The 21625-nt window shown below is 53.2% G+C and overlaps 3 protein-coding genes across 32 annotated transcripts in view; 2 read left to right on the top strand and 1 right to left on the bottom strand.

Annotated features, from left to right (window-relative positions):
• The first annotated feature begins 59 nt into the window (after window positions 1-59).
• ELOVL3 (ELOVL fatty acid elongase 3) lies at window positions 60-2959 on the top strand. The gene is given in 4 exon segments (XM_059054176.2): window positions 60-401; window positions 1352-1483; window positions 2119-2270; window positions 2532-2959. Coding segments are annotated over 4 exon segments (813 nt in total). The 5' UTR covers window positions 60-300.
• Window positions 2960-3866: 907 nt separating this feature from the next.
• Window positions 3867-14952, bottom strand: PITX3 (paired like homeodomain 3). Of its 4 annotated transcripts, none has more exons than XM_059054132.2 (5): window positions 14740-14826; window positions 13100-13219; window positions 5720-5873; window positions 5345-5547; window positions 3867-4786 (listed from the first exon to the last, which is right to left on the bottom strand). In XM_059054132.2, the coding sequence occupies exons 3-5, from the start codon at window positions 5835-5837 to the stop codon at window positions 4199-4201; spliced, it is 909 nt and encodes a 302-aa protein (XP_058910115.1). In that variant the 5' UTR covers window positions 5838-5873; window positions 13100-13219; window positions 14740-14826; the 3' UTR covers window positions 3867-4198. The 4 variants fall into 4 exon arrangements, with proteins under 4 accessions (XP_058910115.1, XP_058910114.1, XP_058910113.1 ...); XM_059054131.2 differs by having other exon boundaries at window positions 5720-5849; XM_059054130.2 differs by lacking the exon at window positions 13100-13219 and having other exon boundaries at window positions 5720-5849; window positions 14740-14952.
• Window positions 14953-18340: 3388 nt separating this feature from the next.
• Window positions 18341-21625, top strand: part of GBF1 (golgi brefeldin A resistant guanine nucleotide exchange factor 1) — a 127870-nt gene continuing 124585 nt past the window's right edge. For 16 of the 27 annotated variants that reach the window (XM_067024806.1, XM_067024805.1, XM_059054072.2 and 13 more), the window contains exon 1: window positions 18362-18613. The gene's annotated coding sequence lies outside the window, so the exon portion shown is untranslated. Of the gene's footprint in view, window positions 18614-21625 lie in introns of all 27 variants that reach the window. The other 11 variants (XM_067024813.1, XM_067024812.1, XM_067024811.1 and 8 more) reach the window with 4 other exon arrangements.

Raw genomic sequence — 21625 nt, 5'->3', positions numbered from 1 at the left:
CCCAGGGGTGGGACAGGGGTGTATCTTGGTCGAGATTGGATAATGGCCGGGCGCAGGGAGGGGGCCGCGAGCCTCCGAGGCCTGCCGCTGGGCAATTCCGCGTTATATACCGCAGCTGCGGCGGTGGTGGAAGCCGGCTGGACTGCAAGCGCACGTGCCTGGATCTGACGCTCTTCGGCTTGCCGCGTAGTTCCTTGGGTTCTGGGTCTGGTCAGTCCTGCCCCAAGGTTCGCTCCATCCTCGGTCCCCTAACTCTCGACCAGCTCCCTAAGCTCCCGACCTCAGCATCTGCAGAACGAAATGGTCACAGCCATGAATGTCTCAGATGAAGTAGAGCAGATGTTCCAGCCCTACAACTTCGAGCTGTTCCAGGACATAAGGCCCGTTTTGGAGGAGTACTGGTGAGACCTGGAGAAGGGGAAGAGCCGTGTCAGGGGCCCAACTCTGATGACTGCTATTTGGGGGGATTGGCGGAAGACGGGGAGGGCGATACACAGAATACCCACAGTGATTTTGCTAAAGAGCAAAGGTATCGGGCTCCCCAGTACTGGCTTCACGTACCCGTTGTCCAAGGTGCAGGTTGTGTGGCACCGCAAAGAGGTTAGGTCTGGAAGAAAGGAAGGCAGAAATAAGAGGATGGCGTGAGGAATGTGGGAGGAGACAGAAACCAAGAGGAAAGACAGTAGTGAGAACTGGTCTCTGAAGAATGGAGTTGATCTGAACTCCTACTCCCACCCACCTTATAGATGACTCTCCATCCTTTGTGGCCGCAAGTGTGCGCATGCGTGCATAGTGCTGGTACCCGGGGGAAGCCTGCCCTTCACAGTTATCATCTTGTTCCTCAAATGCTCCATCATCCCTGCTGTAGAGAAGGAGATAAAATCTAGACGCTCTTCCAAAATTTCCTCGGGCTTTGCCCTAGAGCTCCTCAGAGGTGTTTGTGGGTTGACTTTGTGCTCCAGCCAATTTGCCATGACCCAACGAGGCAGAAGCTGTTGCCACATTCTTCTTACACCACAGTCCTGGGTTGCTTCTAGGCATGGGTCAGCAGCTGTCACCCACTCCCAACCCCATTGAGAGAGCAGTAATCACAGAAACCTTGGACATAGCCCCTGCCCTGTGCTAGGTACTTTATATATATTAACACTGTCAGGAGAGGAGTGGCATTCCCCTCTTACAAAATAAGGGGAATACTAATGCTCAGAAAACTAAGGAGTTTTTCCAATGTCACGCAGCTAGTAAGTGGCAGAAGTAGGACTCCAACCCAGAGCATTCACCTAGAGATATGAGTGGGCATCCCTCTAACCAGCACCTACCCATAAGGCCATCCCCTCTCCCTTCTGCCTGCCAGGGCAACCTCATTCACCATAGCTCTGATCTACCTGCTGCTCATCTTTGTGGGGCAGAACTACATGAAGGCATGGAAGGGCTTCAACCTGCAGGGACCTCTCATCCTTTGGTCATTCTGCCTTGCAATCTTCAGGTAAGAACCCCCCCAACCCATCTTATAGACCCTAGACCCACATTCTATCCCTAAAAACTTTCTAGAAACCTCAATTGTATCAACTCCCCAAGTTGCCCCGTAACTCTCTCCCTATCCCATTCTCTCAGCTCTAACTTCTCTCCTCAGGTTCCACCCTGCTCCCATATTCCCCTGTTTTCCTTCTCCAGTCCCCAAACTGGCCGTCTCTGCTCTCTCTCACGAGTCCTCTTGTGCTCATGGAGTCTTGGTACTTCCAACAGTTTCCCCAGCCTCTAATACTCTCTGCATCTAATACCCTCTCCCAAGACCGTCCAATAACTTCCCCAGCCCCTTCTTCCCATATTACGCCCCCCCAAACTCCTTCGATCACCCCCCATCCTGCCACCCATCTCCTCCCATCCCATGAGCCCTATTCCCTAACTCAACTTTCAGTCCCAACCTCCAGCACTCCCTGGTCCTTCCCTAGCCTTCATGTCTTCTAGATTACTGGTTGGCTCTACCAGGTTGGCCACAGGATCTCAGAAGCTGTGACCCATCCCCTATGGAGGGTGTGGAGGTGGTGGAAGTTGACCAGGTGAAGCGTGGATTGATGCCTGGGAATGACGCTTATACCCTTTCCCTCTGTCCCATTTCAGTATCCTTGGGGCAGTGAGGACATGGGGCTATATGGGGACTGTGCTACTTAGGGGGAGCCTAAAGAAAACTGTATGCTTCTTCATCTTCACCGATAATCCCATAATCAAATTCTGATCCTGCCTCTTTGTTCTCAGCAAGATCATTGAACTTGGTGAGTGGCAAGGCTTTGTCTCTCTGGTGTCCAGTCAACTGCACCCCTCCTCAGGGTCCCTCCCTTACCCATCACATGGAAAGTCCCTTCCCCACCCCTGGTTCCTAGCAACACCTCTCACCCAAGCCCCTCCTTAGATTCTCTGCCACAAAGACCCCTCTCCCTGCCCTGACAACTCCCCATATGCGCCCACGTCCAGTGCGGAGGGTGGTCCCAACACTGGGTGGTATGCCAGTGTTGCTATGACTCCCCATCTCCCAGGAGACACGGCCTTCATCATCCTGTGTAAGCGGCCACTCCTCTTTGTGCACTGGTACCATGACAGCACAGAGCTAGTGTACAAGAGCTTTGGATACAAGAACAAGGTGACTGCAGGCGGCTGGTTCATGACCATGAACCACGGTGTACGTTCCATCATGTACACCTACTATACTCTGAAGGCTGCCAGAGTAAAGCCCCCCAGGTGGTTTCCCATGCTCATCACCAGCCTGCAAATCCTGCAGATGTTTATGGGAGCCACTGTTGGTATCCTGACTTACATCTGGAGACAGGAACAGGGATGCCATACCACAAAGGAACACCTCTTCTGGTCCTTCATCTTGTATACAACCTATTTCCTCCTTTTTGTCCAGTTCTTCCACCAAAACTATGTAATTACCAAGGTCAAGGCCAAGACCAAGAGCCAGTGAAGGGTTGGAGAAAAGAAGGAGCCCCGAGCTCTCTCCTCTCCAGGGCATTGAGGGGCTGAGCTTAGGTTTGGGAAAATAATTAGGATGCCTTTTCTGCATGGTTTCCCCACGGGATGTGTACCCCAAGGTGGCAGGAGGTTATGACAGTCAAGAAGTGTCACCCCTGGGGTGGGGGTGTGATCTAGTACTTTGCTGTTTCTGTTTTTAATGTGAAGGTCAAACAGTCCCTGGGATGGAGTGGGACTGAGGAGGCTTCCCAGAGCTGAGTGATCTATATTTCCAGAAATATTTTTTCTTCTTGGTCTATTTTTTAAATTAAAGATTTCAACAAGGTTTTAGGGGTTTGGGGATTTTGAGGAAGAAGGGGACTGCTATGATGGAGGAGGGCTGCTGGCAGTGGGTGAGAAGCTTAAGAGGGTGTATGGAAGGATGAGAGTCACACACAGACACTCAATAAGAATACTAGGCCTGGTAGGCACTTAATAAATGTCTGTTACAGACCAGAAGTTTATTGCTGTTAGAGGCCCAAGCCCCTCATAGGAACAGTGAGAAACAGGTGCAGAAAGGTGGAGTAACTTTTTCTAAAGTCATAGGCTTCCTAAGCTGCAGAATTGACATCTTTTAAGCATTCGAGATCAGACCTTCCAGTTATCCTCCACAGACCACGAGGTGGCGCTGCAGTACCAGCTTTGTCCAAGCCATACACACCTACACACGCACGCACGCATGCGTGCGCCGCTCAGCTCCAGGAATCCCCAGGCTTCCCCATCTTGGTGCTGGTGGCCTGGGGAGGACTGAAGCCCTAGAAGCCTGGACCCCTATCTCTTTTCTGTACACCCAGCTCTCCTTTAGACATGGGGAAGGATGAAGGGAGAAGGCTCAACCGCAACTCTGAATCATCAGGCCGTTGACAGTCCGCGCACGTTTATTTCATTTATCTTTGAAAACCGGGGAAGGGGAGTCTGGAGAAGGCGGGGTGGACCAAGGGTGAGTTGGCACCCCGGGGAACTGGTCCCTGTTCCTGGCCTCAGTTCCAGGGGCGCGGAATAAGGGCCCAGTCCACCTCTCAGGCCTGGGTGGGGGAAGGCTCTCTCCTGAGCCGGCCGCCTCCCCAAGCCCGACTGCCCCAGCACCCCTCTCAGACCCCGGGGCGGGGGCAAGCCAGGCAAGACGACCCCAGTCTGTAGAGGCCGTAAATTATCGCCCCTGCCCTCAGGGATGATCGACGGGCGGGGCCATTCACACAGGCCTTTCCACTGCGTACTGGCACGGACTGAGGTTGGCGGCCGGGGGCGGCCCGGGCACGGCGGGGTAGCTGAAAGTGGCGTGCTGTTTGGCCTTGAGCCTCAGGCTGGCCAGACTCGAGTTACACGGGTCCCGATATACGTAGGGGGAGGAGGCGGCTGCTGCTGCGGCTGCTGCGGCCGAGGCGTAAGGGCAGGATACTGCCCCGGAGGACACTGCGGCCGGAGCCAGCCCGGGGGGCCCCCCACCTAGGCCCTGCAGGGCCCCGGGCCCTGGCACAGTGCCCGGGGCAGTCGCGGCCGAGGGCACCATGGAGGCGGCGATGGAGCTGGGTGGCGAGAAGACGGGCTGCGAAGCCAGAGGCCCCACGTTGACCGAGTTGAAGGCGAACGGGAAGGTCTTGGCGGCGAGCGGCGGGCCCAGCGCCTTGGGTGGCCAATTGCCGTACGAATAGCCGGGGTACACCTCCTCGTAGGGCGGCACCAGCCCCCCGAGCGGCGCCGCGAAGCCGCCCTTGCACAGCTCCGCCTGCTGGCTGCGCTCGCGCTTTCGCCACTTGGCGCGCCGGTTCTTGAACCACACCTGTGGGCGTGGGAGAAAGGCTGTCAGGGCCCGGCCCCCGCAGGCGGGTGGTGGGTGGGTCGCCCAGGCAGGGGACCAAGCGGAGTCCGGGGCCGGGCGGAGCATAAGCGAGAGGAGGTGGTGGGGCATAACCAACCCAGAAACGGGAATGGGGTCGTGGAGCAGCCGGGGTGAGGGAAGAGCTCACGGAGTCAGCGGGCTGAGAAAGAAGCAGTCTGCCGCAGAACTGAGTCGGGGCGACAGGGCTGCGGGGGTGGGCAGCAGGATCGGGGCTAGGAGAGGTGAGGGGGAGAACCAGAGACAGTGCCAGGGGAGGGGGAGCGCGCCGTCTGGAGTGAAAGGGTGCAGGAAGAGCAGAGCTTGGAGGCTGGTGGAAAGAAGGCCGTGCGGGTAGGGGCCGGGGCCGGGGCCGGGGGACGTCAGGTGTTGGGTCCGAGGATGGGGCAGGCAGGGCAGAACTACAGGATGCTGGTTCCGAAGCTACTGGCTGAGCGACCCGCGAGAGGGAGGCCTGGGATGGAGTGAGGGTGGCGGCTCTGGGGGTGGGGGGCGGCGTACCCGCACGCGGGCCTCAGTGAGGTTGGTCCACACAGCGATCTCTTCCCGCGTACTCATGTCGGGGTAGCGGTTCCTCTGGAAGGTAGCCTCCAGCTCCTGCAGCTGCTGGCTGGTGAAGTGCGTGCGCTGCCGCCTCTGCTTCTTCTTCAGCGAGCTGTCTTCGGGGGAGCCGCTGGGCAGCGAAACCGAGGCCTTCTCCGAGTCTGGGGGCCGGGGTGGGGTCGGTCACAGCGCGTCCTTGCCTGTGCGGATTTCCGGGCTCGGGGACTTCCTCGGCGGGGCCCCTCACTCCCACCTGGGCTTGCACTCCCGGGTCCCACCCTCGTTAGGGATGGAGCTGTTATTTCCCCCACCCCCAGAAGGGGGCGCGCTCACCGCTGTGCTCTTGGCCCTTGCAGCCGTGTTCCGGGATTGGGGGGTGGGGGGTGCCCGCATCTGACAGCGAGAGGGCGGGGCTCCGGGCCTCTGCCTCACTGAGCAGGCCGAACTCCATGGGGGGAGGACTCTGGAGGGAAGCGAAGACACAGACCTGGTTAATGGGAAGAAAATCTCCGGGTTATCCGGTTCTCAGTAGTGTTTCCGCACTAGTTCTCTGCACCCTTTCTCTGCCACCGACATAAAACTACCCCTGTGTAGGGTGCTCTAGGATAGAATGGGGAAACAGCAGCCTAAGGAGGGGAGAGGTGTATACGCAAGAGATTTTATACACACTAGACTTTGATTTCTTCAGTGTTGGGCACCTAGAACCCTGCCTGGTGCACTGTTGGTGTTCAACAGATATTTATTGAATTAATGAAAACCACACTGTTGCACACCGCATACCACACACCACATACTCAAAAACTCAAAAATTAAATTCCCTCTCACACGAGTGCCCAATATCCCCTTAAACTCAAACATGCCTCTCAGCCAGTCACACCTGAGACGCAGTCTGAACCTGTGTTATTCACTCTCCAGTGGGACAGATTTGATTTTGAACCAGGCCTGATATGTCTCCCATAAGGAGAATCACTGCTATCATTTATGAGTACTTACTATGTGTCTTCACCTCATTATCTCTCCCCTCACAAGAATGCATCAATATTAGGTATGATCACCCTTTTTCAGGTGAGGAAACTGAGACTTGAAGTAATGATTAAGGTTAAAGAGCTTGTAAACAGTGGAGCTGGGATCTGAACCAGGTCTGGGAGATTCCTAAACTATGCTTTTCTTTGTTTGCTTTTTCAGACTGTGTTCTTTGGGGCCCTCCTCACAAACCCCCTCAGGGACTGGAACTTTGGGCTAACCTCAGGGATAGAAATCTAGCCTGATCTTACTCAGGTCTACTTCAACTAGGGCAGCCCTGCTTTTGTGTTTTGTTTATGCTTTCTGGAGAGATTTCATTTGAAGAAAGTCTTCCAGGATCAAAAACAAGTTTGAAAATCACTCTCTGCTTCTATACCTGCCCAGACACACACTGCATCCTACCAATCACCACTGTCAGGCACGGCTTCTTGCTGGCCCACCCCAGGCTGTGGATGTGGGCTTCTTAAAACCCCCTTCCTACCCTTACTCCCTATGCCAAACCTTACCTGACATTGCCCAGGAGCCTGCCTGGGTCCCCCTCCAAGTCTCCCCTGCAGGGTCCCCTTTCCTTCTGGCTCTCCCAGGCCCCCTCTGGTGGGGGGAAGGGAAAGGGGCACTAGTGGGGCTCAAGATCCAGATGCCTCTTGGTCAGAGGAGAACCAAAGGAGGCTGGGGACAGAGAAACAGGGATGAAAAGCTGGGTAGGAGGGGTCCATCTGCCTCCCCATTAACAGGGACTTAATGCAGGCTGTGCAAGGTGGCATTAATGTGGAGGATTAGCCTAGATTGAGATGTGTGTCACTTGGCTGCTCTGAATTTATTAGGAGCCTTTCTCAGGGAGGCGCAGATGGGCAGCGGCCTGTATTTGCACATGGTAATGCCCCCTTCAACCAGCTCAGAGATGACAGCTGTCCCCCCACCTCTCCACCTCTCAAGCTAGATTGGGGATGGGTCAGAGGTCAAGGCAGGAGGTTGAGAAACAGTCCCTGTTCTTTCCACAGGCAGAGAGGACTAGACCTTGGACCCTCTCCTAGGGTTGGAGAAGCAGGGCTGAATGGAGCCCCAGGAAGGAAGGAGAGAAGTCAGGCCAGGGGTGGGGCTGCTCTGCTTCCCTCCCCTTACAGATCTGAGGACTGGAGCCAGAGGCTTAGGGCTGGCCCAATGATGCTCCAGAAGGGAGAGGCCATTGGGAGGGACCTGGAGCAGCCTTGACTAGTAGCTCTTCCCAAGTAGCTGGGGAGGCTTAGAACTGAGAGCTGGAAAAAGGGGTGCTCTGAAGTCTCCTCTTCATACCTAAGATGCCCTCAAAATTGTAAACCGTGCCCCTGACCTCTCCAGAGGCCCACAGGAGCAAGGCAGAGCTGGGAAAAGAGGGACAGTTGGGTTTCCCTGTAGGGAAAGCTGAGTCCCACCATTGCCATTCATCCTTCCAGTCTGCTTTGCCTCCAGACTTCCCATTTTCCAAACTCCCATTCCCCCAGCATTCCATACCTGTGTCTTGGTTTCACCCTTTATTTCAGCAGAGGGAGGCAGGGTGAGGAGAGATAAGGGCCAGAATAAAAGACGAGGCTGAGAAAGCAGAGTTCAGGCTGTGTGTTCCCAGAGACAGACAGACACACATGCAGACACACATGGGCCCCCACTCAGACAAAATAAGCACTAGGACTTGGAGATAGAGGCATACAAACACACACTCTCCCACACATGCGCTCCCACATTCAGGCAGACAGACACACCGTCACACAGTCTCCTCTCTCTGTGACAGGGACAGCTGCCTCGGCTGTTTTGGAGCTAGCCATTATCCTCCCCCTTCCCCTTCCTGGCCCCTTTGAACCTCAGCTCTCAGTCCCAGGAACTAAGGACTGTGGGGGAGGAGGAAGCCAAAGGAGCCACGGGAGGGAGTGGTCTACACTCAGTGGCTGCTGGAGAGAGCCTGTTTGGCTGAGTGGGGACAGGGTATGAGAATGCTGGAAAAAGAGGATGGGGTAGCTGTGGGGGGGCAGAAACTGACGAGGCCCCTCCTGGGAAAGTAATCTGGTATACCCCAAAGAAACTAAGATTGGAGTCAAAAGATCTGGGTTCACATCCTGGCTCCCCAACTTACTAGCTGTGTGTCCTTGGCAAATTACCTATCTAGGCATATTTTTTCATCTGTAAAATTGAGATTATAATCCCTTCCCTATCTACCTTTAGTATTGTTACAAGGTTAAAATAAAACATAACATTTAAAAATGGGTAGGGGGCTTCCCTGGTGGCGCAGTGGTTAAGAATCCACCTGCCAATGCAGGGGACACGGGTTTCGAGCCCTGGTCCGGGAAGATCCCACGTGCCGGGGAGCAACTAAGCCCGTGCGCCACAACTACTGAGGCCACGTGCCACAACTACTGAAGCCTGTGCGCCTCGAGCCAGTGCTCCACAACAAGACAAGCCACCACAATGAGAAGCCCGCGCACCGCAATGAAGACCCAACGCAGCCATAAATAAATAAATAAAGTTATTTTAAAAAATGGGTAGGGGTCAAACTCTATCCAAGTTGTTGTTCTTGTTGTTGTTTTCCCCCTCATTCATTGAAATTATGTTTGTTTGGCACCTTCTGTGAGCTGGGCGTTGAGTAAGGCACTCAGGATAGAGTGGTAAATAAGATCTCATTCTTGTCTCTCATTGCTTCAGTGGTTCACCTCCCTAGATCCTGTGTCTCCCAGTGAAAAGTTGCTCTGAATAAAGGGAAGCATGCTGCATTTTAGAGAGGGATGCAACTGTGTGTTGTGAGCACTCTGTCCTAAACATAAAGGAGGGTCCAGTCAATAAGGAAATAGCCAAATGGGCAGAGTAGCCCAAGCTGGGAGCCACTTTGGGCACCAGGGACTGGTGGTAGAGGAAAGCATGAAGGCTTCAGGCTCTTGGCTGGGTTAGTCATAGCAGAAAGAGGGGGTGTGGCTGAGAAGGGCCCTGCCTGTGGAGCTGAAAAAGCAGGAACACTAATACCAGGCAGTCAACAGAGAGAGCGGGTGGGGCCAGAGGCCTCTAGCAGACTTGTGTCCGGTGGGCTAGTCAGGCAGAGGCTGGGGGCGCCAAGCTGTTGTCTGAGCTGGAGACAGGCTGGCTGAGGATTAAGCTCCCCCAAACTGCTGGAGGTCAGGAAGCTGGGGAGTTGGGACTGCGGCCAGGGACTTCGCCTCACTCAGTGGACAGGGACAGGCAGTAGGTCTGGAAGCCACAGGTTTGGTTGATGCTGGTAGGAAACACCAGGAAGGGCCAAAGAGAGTCAAGAGATAACAGTGGTGCTGAGTCCAGCTCTTGGGGGGGGGGGCCTCCTGCCCCACCCCCGGCTTTCCGACACACTCTGCAGGGGGTGCAGGGCCCAGGCCCCACTGGTGTCAGGGTGGCAATCCAAGCCCTAGAGAGAATAGAGGGCCTGCAGGTGACCTCTGACTCTGAAGTACAGCATGAAATTACAGGAAGCTGTCATGGACTGCAGCAAGAACAAAATATCCAAGATAATTAAGGTGGAGATCAGAGACTGTCACAGGCCAGCGAAGCCATAGTGGGGAGGCCGTGGTTTCCAAGGGACACAACTCATGGCAAGAAGGCAACTGCCATGTGCACCCACTTTTGTCCTGAAGCCAAAGGGGTAGACCAGGGTCACAGCCAAAGAGCCCCCAAGTAGTTGCAATAATAATACGCAAGGCAGGAGGCACACCCTGGAACCGAAATGGGAGAAAAGCTTTTCTTGCAGGGGCTGAATGAAAAAAAAGAGGGGATGGAGTTGTGATGCTGTGGCTCAGCTCAGCAAGCAGCAAGTTGGCGAACAGGTGTAAACCAGGGCCCTAAAGTAGGACGGAACCATCCTATAAACCTAAAACTAAAATGAGGCCCTTAAGTGCACACAGCCTCATGTTCATTAGGGATGCCGAGCACCCACACTATCTGGTCTGCTGAGCTGCAGTGAGAAAATGAGGGCAAATGAAGACAGCTGTAGACAAGGCTCACAGCCCCAAGAGGAAACCCTAAGACTCAGGCAGAGGCAACAATGATTTGATGCACTTAATTTATCAAGGGGTAAAGCAGGGATCAGAGAAATGGGCCTCCACACCCTTTCCCCCCTTCCCTTCTTCTTTCCTTCAACAAGCATTAGGTGCTAAGACAGATACCCAAGAATGGTAAAGCACAGACCCTAACTTCTAGGAGCCTACAGTCTAGGGAGGCAAACAGAGCACAGGATGGAATGGTGGTCTGCATGGGCCTGATTCTCAGATCGTGGAAGATCAGAAGGATGGTAGCCCATGTAAGGTGGTATCAAGTTTTGGGGCTCAGAGAATGTAGCACCTGGCTGATCTGGAAATTAGGGAGGCAGAGGCTTCTAAATAACAGAGCAGTAGGTTTAGAGGGTAGCAGGGAGCCTAGCTTGGCCAGGGTCTCAGTGTGGGCAATGAGAGATCATCAGAGAAAAATGGTCAGGCTGAGAGGGTGTCCAGTGAGGGGCAAGAGGTGGGGGTCCAGGCTTGATACAGTGTAGGCTAGAGCAACTCCAACTTTTCCACCAAAACACCCCTAAGACTAAGTAAGAGAGAAGATAGTACAGGACACTAGGGACACAACCTGAAACAGCGGCCACCAGTATGAAATTTCTTTGAGATCTTCAGCCTTATGTTAAAAATCAAAGCATAATTTTGCATTCCATTCCATACTTATGTTTGTTTTAATATAAAAAGTAATGTTTTCTCTCCAAATGTCCAAGAGACATCTTCAAGTGACATCACCACACCAGGAAGATGGGGTTGGTTTAGCCTGCAGTGTCATGCCCCTCCCACTCCTATACTGCCCTCTTCCACCTCACCCCCTACTGAGAAGCATTGCTCCCAGCAGTGGGAGTCACTGAAGGCTTGTAGGCGAGGGAGTGACATAAAAGCAGTGTCTTTGGGATCTTTATTTGGCAGTGGTGAGCAGAATGGATTGGGCAGGGGAGAGACAAGAAAGGGGAAACTATGAGAGGTGAAAAGAAGGCCCCAGGGAAGCAAGAGGAGTGGAGAGAGTTCTGAAAGCAGCTTTCTCACCCCACTGCCTTTGCTTTTCTTTCCCTATCACTCTTATCATGGGTCCCTGTCAGTGACTAGGGACTAGACACTCTAGATAGACACTCTAGATAGTCTCAAAGCTCAGGACCTAGTGGACCCTTCAGGTTAGCTGCCATCTCCCTCCCTCACAATCTAGGAAGCATCGTTTAGAGTGAATGGAGAAGAAAAGATTTGGGTGGTGTCTTTCTCTTGTGCTCATCCCCAACTCAGCTCCGGCTTGCCTCCTCTGCCCTCCCTTCCTGGACCTGGGTTCTGGGTCCATATTCACATCCTTGAGCAGGAGGCAGGCAGGGATCAGATCAGGATATTTGGTCTGGTAGAGGAGCTAAGCATTTGGGGAGCTCCCTAGAACTCTTCTTGGGGAGGGATAGTGGCTGGCACCTGAAGCCTAGGATAGAGTGTCTCATCTGTCATTGAGAATCTTCCCATGACTGGATCACGGATGCTAGCAGGCTGATCTAAGGCTTGAGACACCACCTTCCCAAACGAAGATTCTGTGCTTACAGGGGACCTACAGTTTGGGCATAATAATAGCAATAATGTTTCTTATTTCTGTGGTGCTTCTCCATTTGCAAAGGGCTTTCAAATATATGATTTTATTTAACTCTTAAAACCACTTTGAATGGCAGGAATGACCATCCCTATTTCACCTCTAAGAAGACGAATTTGTCCACGGTTACACAGATTGAAGAGATTCTAATCCAGTTCTCCTAAGACCAGGGACTGAGCTCTTTCCACTCCTCGCCCCCTCCACTCCAGCAACCATTTGTAGCTCTGACATGCTTTCATCCTTCCAAGCCCTTAAGGATTCCTTTTCTACTTCCTGCCTCTACCACCTCTCTGGAAAAGAGCTCTGGAAGTTTGCTGCCCACTGTGTGCCAAGGAACATTTTCCTATTCATCCTGTGCTCGCATCATTCCAGTTCTAAGAGGCCCTCTCATCTCTGGTTTCAGGATTTGGGGAGCAAACAAATCTGCTTATCTAGGCCTTTCCTTATTTTGTGGATTTCCATCCTATCTCACTTTCCAGAGGCCTAAACCTTCAAGTTTGCTCTCTCCAGCAGCCCCTGGCTCCCCCTTCTGCCACCATTATCTGACCCTTCTCTGGGTCCATGACATTCTCCCTAAGAGCCAGTGACCAGGCATGCACTCAGCTAAATGGCTTTATGCAGGGGCAGGAGGTCTGCCTTTTGTTTCTATTCATCTTTATTATAATGCCATTGCCTTTTGGCCTGTTTGGCAAAAGTAGAACTTAGGGCTACGGTCTTCAGGTAATGCCTTCCCTATTCCTTTCCTGACTCAGCCATTCATTCCACCCATAATTTCAGTGGTTTTCAAAGGCAATGGGAGCACAAGCCCCTTGAAAAGGGTATCAGAATGTGTTGGGGGTAACTGGGATATGACTCTATATTTATCAAAAAGGGGAGAGGGACAAAAGAGTTTGGAAAAGAATGTCCTAGCTGGTGGGAGTGTGGGGAGGACGTATTATATGTCATTCATGGTTGGAGGGTGAGAAAGGTTGAAACCCACTTGTTTAGATTACTCATTGCTAAACATATTACCCTGCACTTGTCCCCATGAAACCAGTTGCCAAACAGGCTGTTTTGCTTACTTACATAGACTGGGAGAGTTCTCTCTACTCTGTTCCCTTCAGCTTAACTGGGCTCTGGTTAAAGAGTTGGAGTCAGGATGGGCGGTCATTGTATGGGTCCAAAGAAATCAGGGCCCTCTCCCAGCTGTAGGAAAAGCAAACAGGGTAGTTGGGTAGGGCTGGGACATCCTTCCCAATCAGAGATGGAGGGCAATAAAGTCCCATGTTGGATCCCAGTGTCTGGATTCTGTATCTCCTTCCTACCTCCTCTCAGCCACCAGAGTGGTGTCGGGGTTGGTGGGACTGAGGAAGCAAAAAGGGAAACAAGACCACAGGGTTTGCTTTGCTAAAGGGCTGCAGTTTTCTCTTTGGGCCTGGGCTCCTGCCCACTGTGAGAAAGGAGACTTTAGCCTGCTGACACTCAGGCAGAGTCTGGGGGTGCCTGGTCAGCTGTATTGGAATTAGGGGTTGACTCTGAGTTTGTGAGGGAACTGAAGCTGTCAGGGGCTTGTGCTAGGCTCTTCTTTGCCCCCCCCATTGCCCTTTGTGGTTAATTCCTTCCTTTCCTGATCTTGGTTCCCACTAGCAGTCCCACCATTGGCTCTCTCTCCACAAATTTGGATTCTGGAAGTCCGGGGTGATGCTCAGATAGCATCTAGTCTGGGTTAGAGAGGGAATGTCTCCCGGGCCACTCCAACCCAAGGCCAGGCTTCAGCCTTTACTCTCACTCCCTGCTCCATGTCCCGCAGCCCCTAGGAGCAGAGACAAGTTTGAAAAGTGTGAGCTGCAATTCTAGGCAACCCACCACAGCAAACACCACCGTACACTCAGCAGCTGGGCAGGCGCTGCGGGGTAAATGGACATGCCACTCGGCCAGGGACATTCTGTCCACCACTGCCCGACACAGCGCCTGCTCCGGAGAGATCAACCTCGCTGCGCCGGACATTCTGTCAGCCCTGAGCCCCGCGCGCCGCGGACATTCCGTCCAATTCCATGGCTGCCCCAGGTCGGGACCCATCGGGGCCCTGACACCCCAAGCAGACACACCAGACCCGCCGCCTGGTCACTCGGACTACCCAACCTCGGCCTTGCAGCCCACACAGTGGCCATCTGACCCCGTCGCTGTCGGGTTCTCACAACACGGTTCCTATCTCAACTGCAAAGCAGCTGGGAAGAGAAGCTTGTGCGACTAACGCACCCCTGCTCCCGGTCCCTGGAGTCTGAGACCCAGCCGAGGGGTGTTGGGCACTGCCAACTGCCGCCTTGCTGGGCGCCCGCCACCAGCTGCCCCCGCTGGCCAGGGCCTCGCCAACCCTTTTGGCTCCTTGGCTGTCGGCCCCGCGCCCCCGGATTCCAGGGCGCTTTCTGGTAATGGTTTCCCGACTCTACTCCCTGCTTCGCGGAGCCCCTGTCCTGACCTCATGTCTCCGACTTCTCTTCGGATCCCTCGAGTCTTCCCCTTCTCTGTCCCCCGAGTCCTGGCGCTAAGTTTCCCTTTTTTAAAGTCCTGGCCCCAGGTCTGCAGTCCGCCCTCCCTGTCTCAACCCGTTCCCCAGGCACCGTTCTCCAGTTCAGCAGCCCTAGGTCCCGTTTTAGGGATCCCGAAGTCCGGCCATGGCCCCTCGGCTCCGTGAGCCCCTGTCCCCCGCATGGTCAAGCACTCACAGTGAGTCCCGCAGCAGGCAGACTCCCGGCAGCGGCGGCGGCGGCCGCAGTCTGGAGGGCAAGCAAGGGCCAGAGGCCGGGCACCCGGCCGGGGTGGGGGCCGCCCCCCTGCGCCCGGGCCGCCGCTCCGCTCCGGCGCTCCCGGACTCGCTGGGAGAGAGTAAGCCTCGCCGCGGACTGCCACCCCCCGCTGGCGCCCATTCACTTTATGGCAGCCCAGGGCGCCCCCAGCCCGCCGCTGAGAGCCTCGCGCGTCGGGCCCCGCCCCCTTCCAGCTGCTATACCGGGGCTCCACCCTTTCCAGCTGTGAATTTTCTGGCCCCGCCTTCAGGGGGGTGGTCCGGCCGGCGCGCCGCCAGGAGCCCCGCCCCCTAGCCAATCGGAGGCGCTCCTCATCAACTGGGCCACGCCCCTCCCCACGTGGCTGAAACGGCGCTGCCTAAGAACATTTTGGCAGAACCGAGCGGGCGAGCGTAGAGTGGACCGGGTATTCCCGCGGAGCCGGGGCCGGTCGGCCGCGAGGTGGGACCAGGCCGCCACCCCGAGCGAATTGGAACGGTGCTGGGGGATAGGACCAGGTGGGAGGGCGCACGGGCCGGGAGAGGCCGTGGGGTTTCAGCGCTCAGACTTCGTTGCCGCTCAAGTTTCGGCGCTTTTCTCCACTTGTCGCTGTCTGTCTCTCTGCCCTTTTGTCTCTGCTCCAAAACTCCCACGTCTCGCCTTTCTTTCCTCTTTTATTTTCTCCGCCACCACTCTGCTCCTGCTGTTTGTCTCATTCCTCCCTGCCCTGCCACTTCGAAAGACTAATTTCTCTTTCTGAGAAATTAGTCTTTCTTTTTCCTTTTTTCCTTGCATTTTCCTCTCTTCCTCTTCTCGGCTACGCCCCCACCTCCCCCATCCCCACCCCCACCCCAGCCCTTTTTTCCTCTCCTCCAAGGAAGGTGGCTTCGTGGAGAAAGCAGAGTTTGGAGTGCGACAAACTAAAACAGCATTCTAACCCTGCCACCAGCTGCAACATCACTGAGTGACCTTGGACAAGTAACTTAACTATGACTCCCTTACTCCCCCCCCCCCCCGCAAAATTAAAAGAGGTTCTAGCTGGTTCTCAGGGCTTGGACTGGGCACTTCTCAGAAGCCTGGGCAAGTTCCCTGTCAGTCTGCACTCTTCGTTTCACACAGGCTACGTTCTCCCAGCCTTACCAGGGCTACTTGCTCCTTGGTGATACCAAGTTCAGTTCTGTGGGCAAGATGTGGCCTTGGTGCTTGCAGGTTAGGGAGTTGCAAGGGATAGGACAGATGTCCCAAGCAACATGTGGAGTCAGGCTGGGTTTCTAGGGTGTCCCTGAGGGCCCTAAGCCCTATTATATAATATACTCCTAAGGTGAATCTGACCAGTCATGTCTCTGCTTAAAACCCTTCAGTGGCTCCTGCTTGTCCTCAGGATAAAGGCTAAGCTCCCTTTCGTGGCACAGCAGACTTTCGGGACCTGACCCTGTCTTAATCTCCAGTCTCCCAGTGGTTTTCTGCACACTTCTGACAGTAACATATATCTAACCAGTCTTCATTTTGTCAACTCCTACTCATCCCCCTAAGCTCCACTCAGGCCTCATTCTCTCTGGGAAGCCTTTGCTGAATTCCCATGTTAGCTAGATGTGTAGTCTCTTGCTCCCCCAGCCCTGCTGTGTGTACCTCTATTACCTCACCCATGATATGGAAGAGGTCAGCTTATGTGTTGTCCCCTATGATGCTAAGATTTAGGAGGTCAAGGACCATGTCTTCCTCATCTTTCTATTCCTAGGCGTGATGTAGAGACACTCAGAACTAAAATCTGAGAGGGAGATGTTTTGTCTGGTAAGATGATGGAGGTTAGAAGGGGCTGGGACATTGTCATCTCTCTCCTCCTTATCTCTAACACACAATTCCATTCATACTTTTAGGTTGATTGATTTCTGGAGGTATGTAGGAGTGGAGATAAGGTAGTAGGGAGTTTTGTCCCACTTAGAAGATTTTTCAGTGGTTATACAGGACCTCTCAATTTGAGATAAGCCCAGGAGACCAAATCCCAGTTTTCAAATGAAGGTGGAAAATGGCTCAGAGGTGGGCTGGAAAGACGTGCTATGGTGGTTGTATCCTCTGCCCCTGACTCTCGTTGGGTGAAAGAGGCAAGATCCTCAGCTGGACCCAGAGATCAGGAGCCCAACATGCAGGTACAGGAAGCTGTTAAGGAGTTCTTCAATTCTGATGTCAGGCCTGATGGTTTCTTGGTATTAGAGGATTCTAGCACAAGGATGGTCTTTGGATGTCTGGTTTTGAGACCACAGTCCTATGGGGTTAGGAATGGAGCTTCCCTGGACTTGAGTCATCCATAAATGGGAGGAAATGGGGAGAGAGTTGGTATCTTTTTTCATTGTCTCCTAGCAGTCTCTTCAGGTCTGCAGGGACACTGGGATTTATTCCAGCAGATGGGCTGGGAATTCCACCATTCAATCTGCAAGGAGAAAACTCATCCTTCTGTCCTCTTTCTACACACTCTCACTTCTAGGTAATTCTAAATATTCTAGCAACCTCTATCATCTCTTACCAGGGGAGAGGCAGCTGGGGGCAGAAGAGTGAAGACTGCGGTGGGTTTCTTGCCCTCAGGCCTCTCAGCATTTCTAAAGCTTCAGGAAGGCTTCAGTTTCCTGACACTGGTGATGTGGACTAACCTGTGTGATGAGCTTTTTTCTAGGTAGGTAAAGAGTGTCCAAGGCTTAGGATGAGGGTCAGAGCTGGGAATCACAGTCTGATAAACTAAAGCATAAGATGTATCGATGGGCAGTGAAAAAGAGAGCTGGACTGGGGGTGAGGACACCTAGGTTTGTTTCTCTGCTCTGTCATTAACTAGCTATAGAAACGTGGGGGCCATCTTTCCATTCTGGGATTCAATTTCCTGCTCTGTAAAATGAAAGGACCTGGATTAGATATACAAGCTTTCTCTCACCTCCCATTGTCTCTATTTCAGGATGATAGGAATGGGGCACAAGACATAGAAACAAAGTTGGGATGGGACAGACTCATTTATGAGAAGCCAAACAGGGCAAGCAGACGCGACGGTGGGGGAAGGGAAGTTGGAATAGACTGCTCCCTCCATCCTGGAAGGAGCTCAGAACTGCCTAGAAAGGAAATGATCCCTCAAGGGTCACGGTATTGGCCCAGGTGACTTTAATAGGGAGAGGAGGCGGGCTTGCGCGTAGGGGTAGTAGGGTCGGTCACTCAGGCTCTCAAAAAGGACTCCGCCCCCTTTCCAGCAAGTCGTAGCTTTCTTCCCCATAATGCCCAGCAGCCACTGCCAAGCCGTGCACTGCAACCGAACTCTACCTAACTCCACCTCTCCAACTGCCCAGCGCGCTTTCTCCTTTTTTATTGGTTTCTCAGTACTGTCACTCAGAGAGTCCTCATATCCGTTGGTTATCCCCTGCCTACCCTTTTCTTTCTCTTGTAATCTCGCCTCTTTAGGCACTACCCGCCTCCCGAAGCCAATTTCCTTTATTCGATTGGATTGCTGGAATGCCACTTTTCACGATTCAAACCTATGATTGGCTGTGCGCGGCAGGGATCGCGCAGTGACCAGGCAGCGGGCTAGACTGAGGCTAGATACCACGTCAGTGAGCTGACAGGGAAGGTAGCCGGCTCCACCGCCCGTTCCGGCCGACTTTTCCTGACCGACTCTGCGAACCTTCACTTCGGCCTCAACTCCCAGAAACGGGCTCCTTCCCTGCTCCCATCTGCCACCAGAGCCGGAGAGCCGCTCGGAGACGCCTCGGGGCCCGGGCTGGACATGAGCAGCGGCTGCCGGTCCTGGGACTAGGCCCCGCCATTTTGGATCCGCTGACAGGTCAGCGAAGTCTCTTCTTAGAGTTCCAGTGTCGTGAAGGCCGCCCTGACATCGCGAGAGGGAATAAGAGGAGGAGGGCCCTTAAACTGAAAGAGCCGGGGTGGGTTAAGGACGCAGGGGCAGGAACGAGACGAGGGAGAGATTGCTGTGGGAGGGAACTGGGAGAGGTGTAGGGGGCAAAGGTCAGGCCCCTGCCGCCGGAGGGACGACTTCAACTCTGGCTTTTCAACCCTTGCGGGTACCGGAATCCTCCCTGTGTTTCCAGGCTTAACCTAGCTGTCAGTTCCTCTCTTCTGGAGCTTTTTGCATCCTAAAGACTCCAGTCCTCAGAAGCTGAAAGCACATCTGAAGAGTATTGTATCTACTTTTCATGGTTGATTTTTAGACCTTAGATATGAGAGAGTCTCTCCAGATTTTGTGCAGCGCCCACTTCTGTGTGACTGCCTCATTAATTCAGCTGAACTGCTTCATTAATGATGATGAACTAATGCAACCTAGACCAGGTAGTGAGAAAGGGTGTGGAAGGACTGAGGCCAGCCTCCTGGGGACCTGGGCTAAGAGAAGGCTTTCCTTTTATGGGGCTGCTCACCTGCCAGTCTGGGACTGTATGTAAACACTGGACTTATCTTCTGAGCCTGTTTTTTCTTTTACACAATCTTTTTTTTTTTTTACATAATCCTTCATACTGTGTAATATTCTCTTCTGGTGTATGTTCTTGGTTGGCATTTCCTCCCCAGGTCTATACTTGGCCGGAGGAGATGAAGTTCAGTCACAAGGAAGCCACTCTATTATGACATATTTGGACGAGAGCAGAGAGGGATTTGAATACCGGGGAAGTTGGTACTTTGGCCTATTATTTTTAGTGGGTAAGAGAGTCATGAGAGGTGTTCAGTCAAATAAAAAGTGGTAGGGTCAGGGCTGCAGAGTGAATGGTGGAACATAACCCCAAAGAGTATAGTTTATGGCGCTGTGATGATCTTTGATAAACTGCTGTATTGTAAAGCTATAAAAGTCCCTTAAGGGTAAAGAATGCCTTTAAAAATGAGGAAGAGTGTAGGTAGGTACAGTGTCTTTTAATACATGACATAGAAATTTGTATGCCTTTAAATTAGGTACACAAGGCACTCCTCTGAGCCCTGTGGAGGACGCAAATGGAAAGGTCCATTTGGGGATTGCTCTGCTCAGTTTATGCATTTCTTAAAAGCAGTAGCAATGTATGTGCACCAGTCTAGCTAGAACATGTCAACCTAAATGCTTTTCAGCATGTAGTGGACACTCAATAAGTGTTATCTGTGCCTATTTATTTTATTTTTGGCTGCACTGGATCTTTATGGCTGCCCGTGGGCTTTTCTCTAGTTGTGGCGAGCAGGGGCTACTCTTCGTTGCAGTGCGCGGGCTTCTCATTGTGGTGGCTTCTCTTGCTATGGAGCACAGGCTCTAGGCTCACAGGCTTTAGTAGTTGCGGCACATGGGCTCAGTAGTTGTGGCTCGCAGGCTGTAGAGTGCAGCCTCAGTAGTTGTGGCGCACAGGCTTAGTTGCTCCGCAGCATGTGGAATCTTCCTGGACCAGAGCTTGAACCCGTGTCCCCTGCATTGGCAGGCAGACTCTTAACCACTGCACCACCAGGGAAGGCCCCCTAAGATTAGTTTTTTTTTTGGCGGTACTTGGGCCCCTCACTGTTGTGGCCCCTCCCTTGCGGAGCACAGGCTCCGGACGCACAGGCTCAGCGGCCATGGCTCACGGGCCCAGCCGCTCTGCGGCACGTGGGATCTTCCCTGACCGGGGCACGAACCCGCGTCCCCTGCATCGGCAGGCAGACTCTCAACCACTGCGCCACCAGGGAAGCCCAAGATGAGTTTTAGTACGTGATCCTGACTTGTGGCCTGATTCTAGCCCTGGCAGTCAGGACTTTTGCATGGTGAGGTAGTAATAAGGAGGATCAAAGCCTCATTGTGTTAGAAGGGAAAACTATCTAGGTTCTAGAGTGACTAAACTCTGCTCTCCTGAAATTGTGTGTGTGTGTGTGCGTGTGTGTGTGTGCGTGCGTGTGTGTGCGCGCGCGCATGCACGTTGGTAGAGGAGATAGCATTGTTTATATTGCTTTTTTAAAAAAATTGGGGTATAGTTGCTCTACAGTGTTGTGTTAGTTTCTGCTGTACAAGGAAGTGAATCCGCTATATGTATACATTATGTATACATATATCCCCTCCCTCTTGGGCCTCCCTCCCACCCCCCCATCCCACCCATCTAGGTCAAGACAGAGCACCCAGCTGAGCTCCCTGCGCTGTACAGCAGGTTCCCACTAGCTATCTCTTTTACACATGGTAGTGCATATATGTTAATCCCAATCTCCCAATTCATCCCACCCCCCTTCCCCCACCCCGTGTCAACATATTCGTTCTCTACATCTTTGTCTCTATTCCTGCCTTGCAAATAGGTTCATCTGTACCATTTTTCTAGATTCTACATATATGTGTTAATATACGATATTTATTTTTCTCTTTCTGACTTACTTCACTCTGTATGATAGTCTCTAGGTCCATCCACGTCTCTGCAGATGACCCAATTTCGTTCCTTTTTATGGCTGAGTAATAGTCCATTGTATATACATACTACATCTTCTTTATCCATTCATTTGTTTATGGACACTTAGGTTGCTGTGTTGATACTTATTGATTTAAAATAAGTGGGGTGGGACTTCCCTGGACACAGGTTTGATCCCTAGTGCAGGAAGATCCCACATGTTGTGGAGCGGCTAAGCCCATGGGCCACAACTGCTGAGCCTGCGCTGTAGAGCATGCAAGCCACAGTTGCTGAGCCCATGCGCCACAGCTTCAGAAGCCTGCACAGTCTAGGGCCTGCGTGCCGCAACTGCTGAGCCGGAGTGCTAGAACTAATGAAGCCTGTGTGCCTAGAGCCTATGCCCAGTAACAAGAGAGGCCACACAACGAGAGGCCTGCGCACCGCAACGAAGAGTAGCCTCCGCTCGCCGCAACTAGAGAGAGCCCATG

Source organism: Kogia breviceps, chromosome 2 (genome assembly GCF_026419965.1).
Source record: "Kogia breviceps isolate mKogBre1 chromosome 2, mKogBre1 haplotype 1, whole genome shotgun sequence".
Classification (NCBI taxonomy): domain Eukaryota; kingdom Metazoa; phylum Chordata; class Mammalia; order Artiodactyla; family Physeteridae; genus Kogia; species Kogia breviceps.
This window is presented reverse-complemented; position numbering and strand designations above follow the sequence as displayed.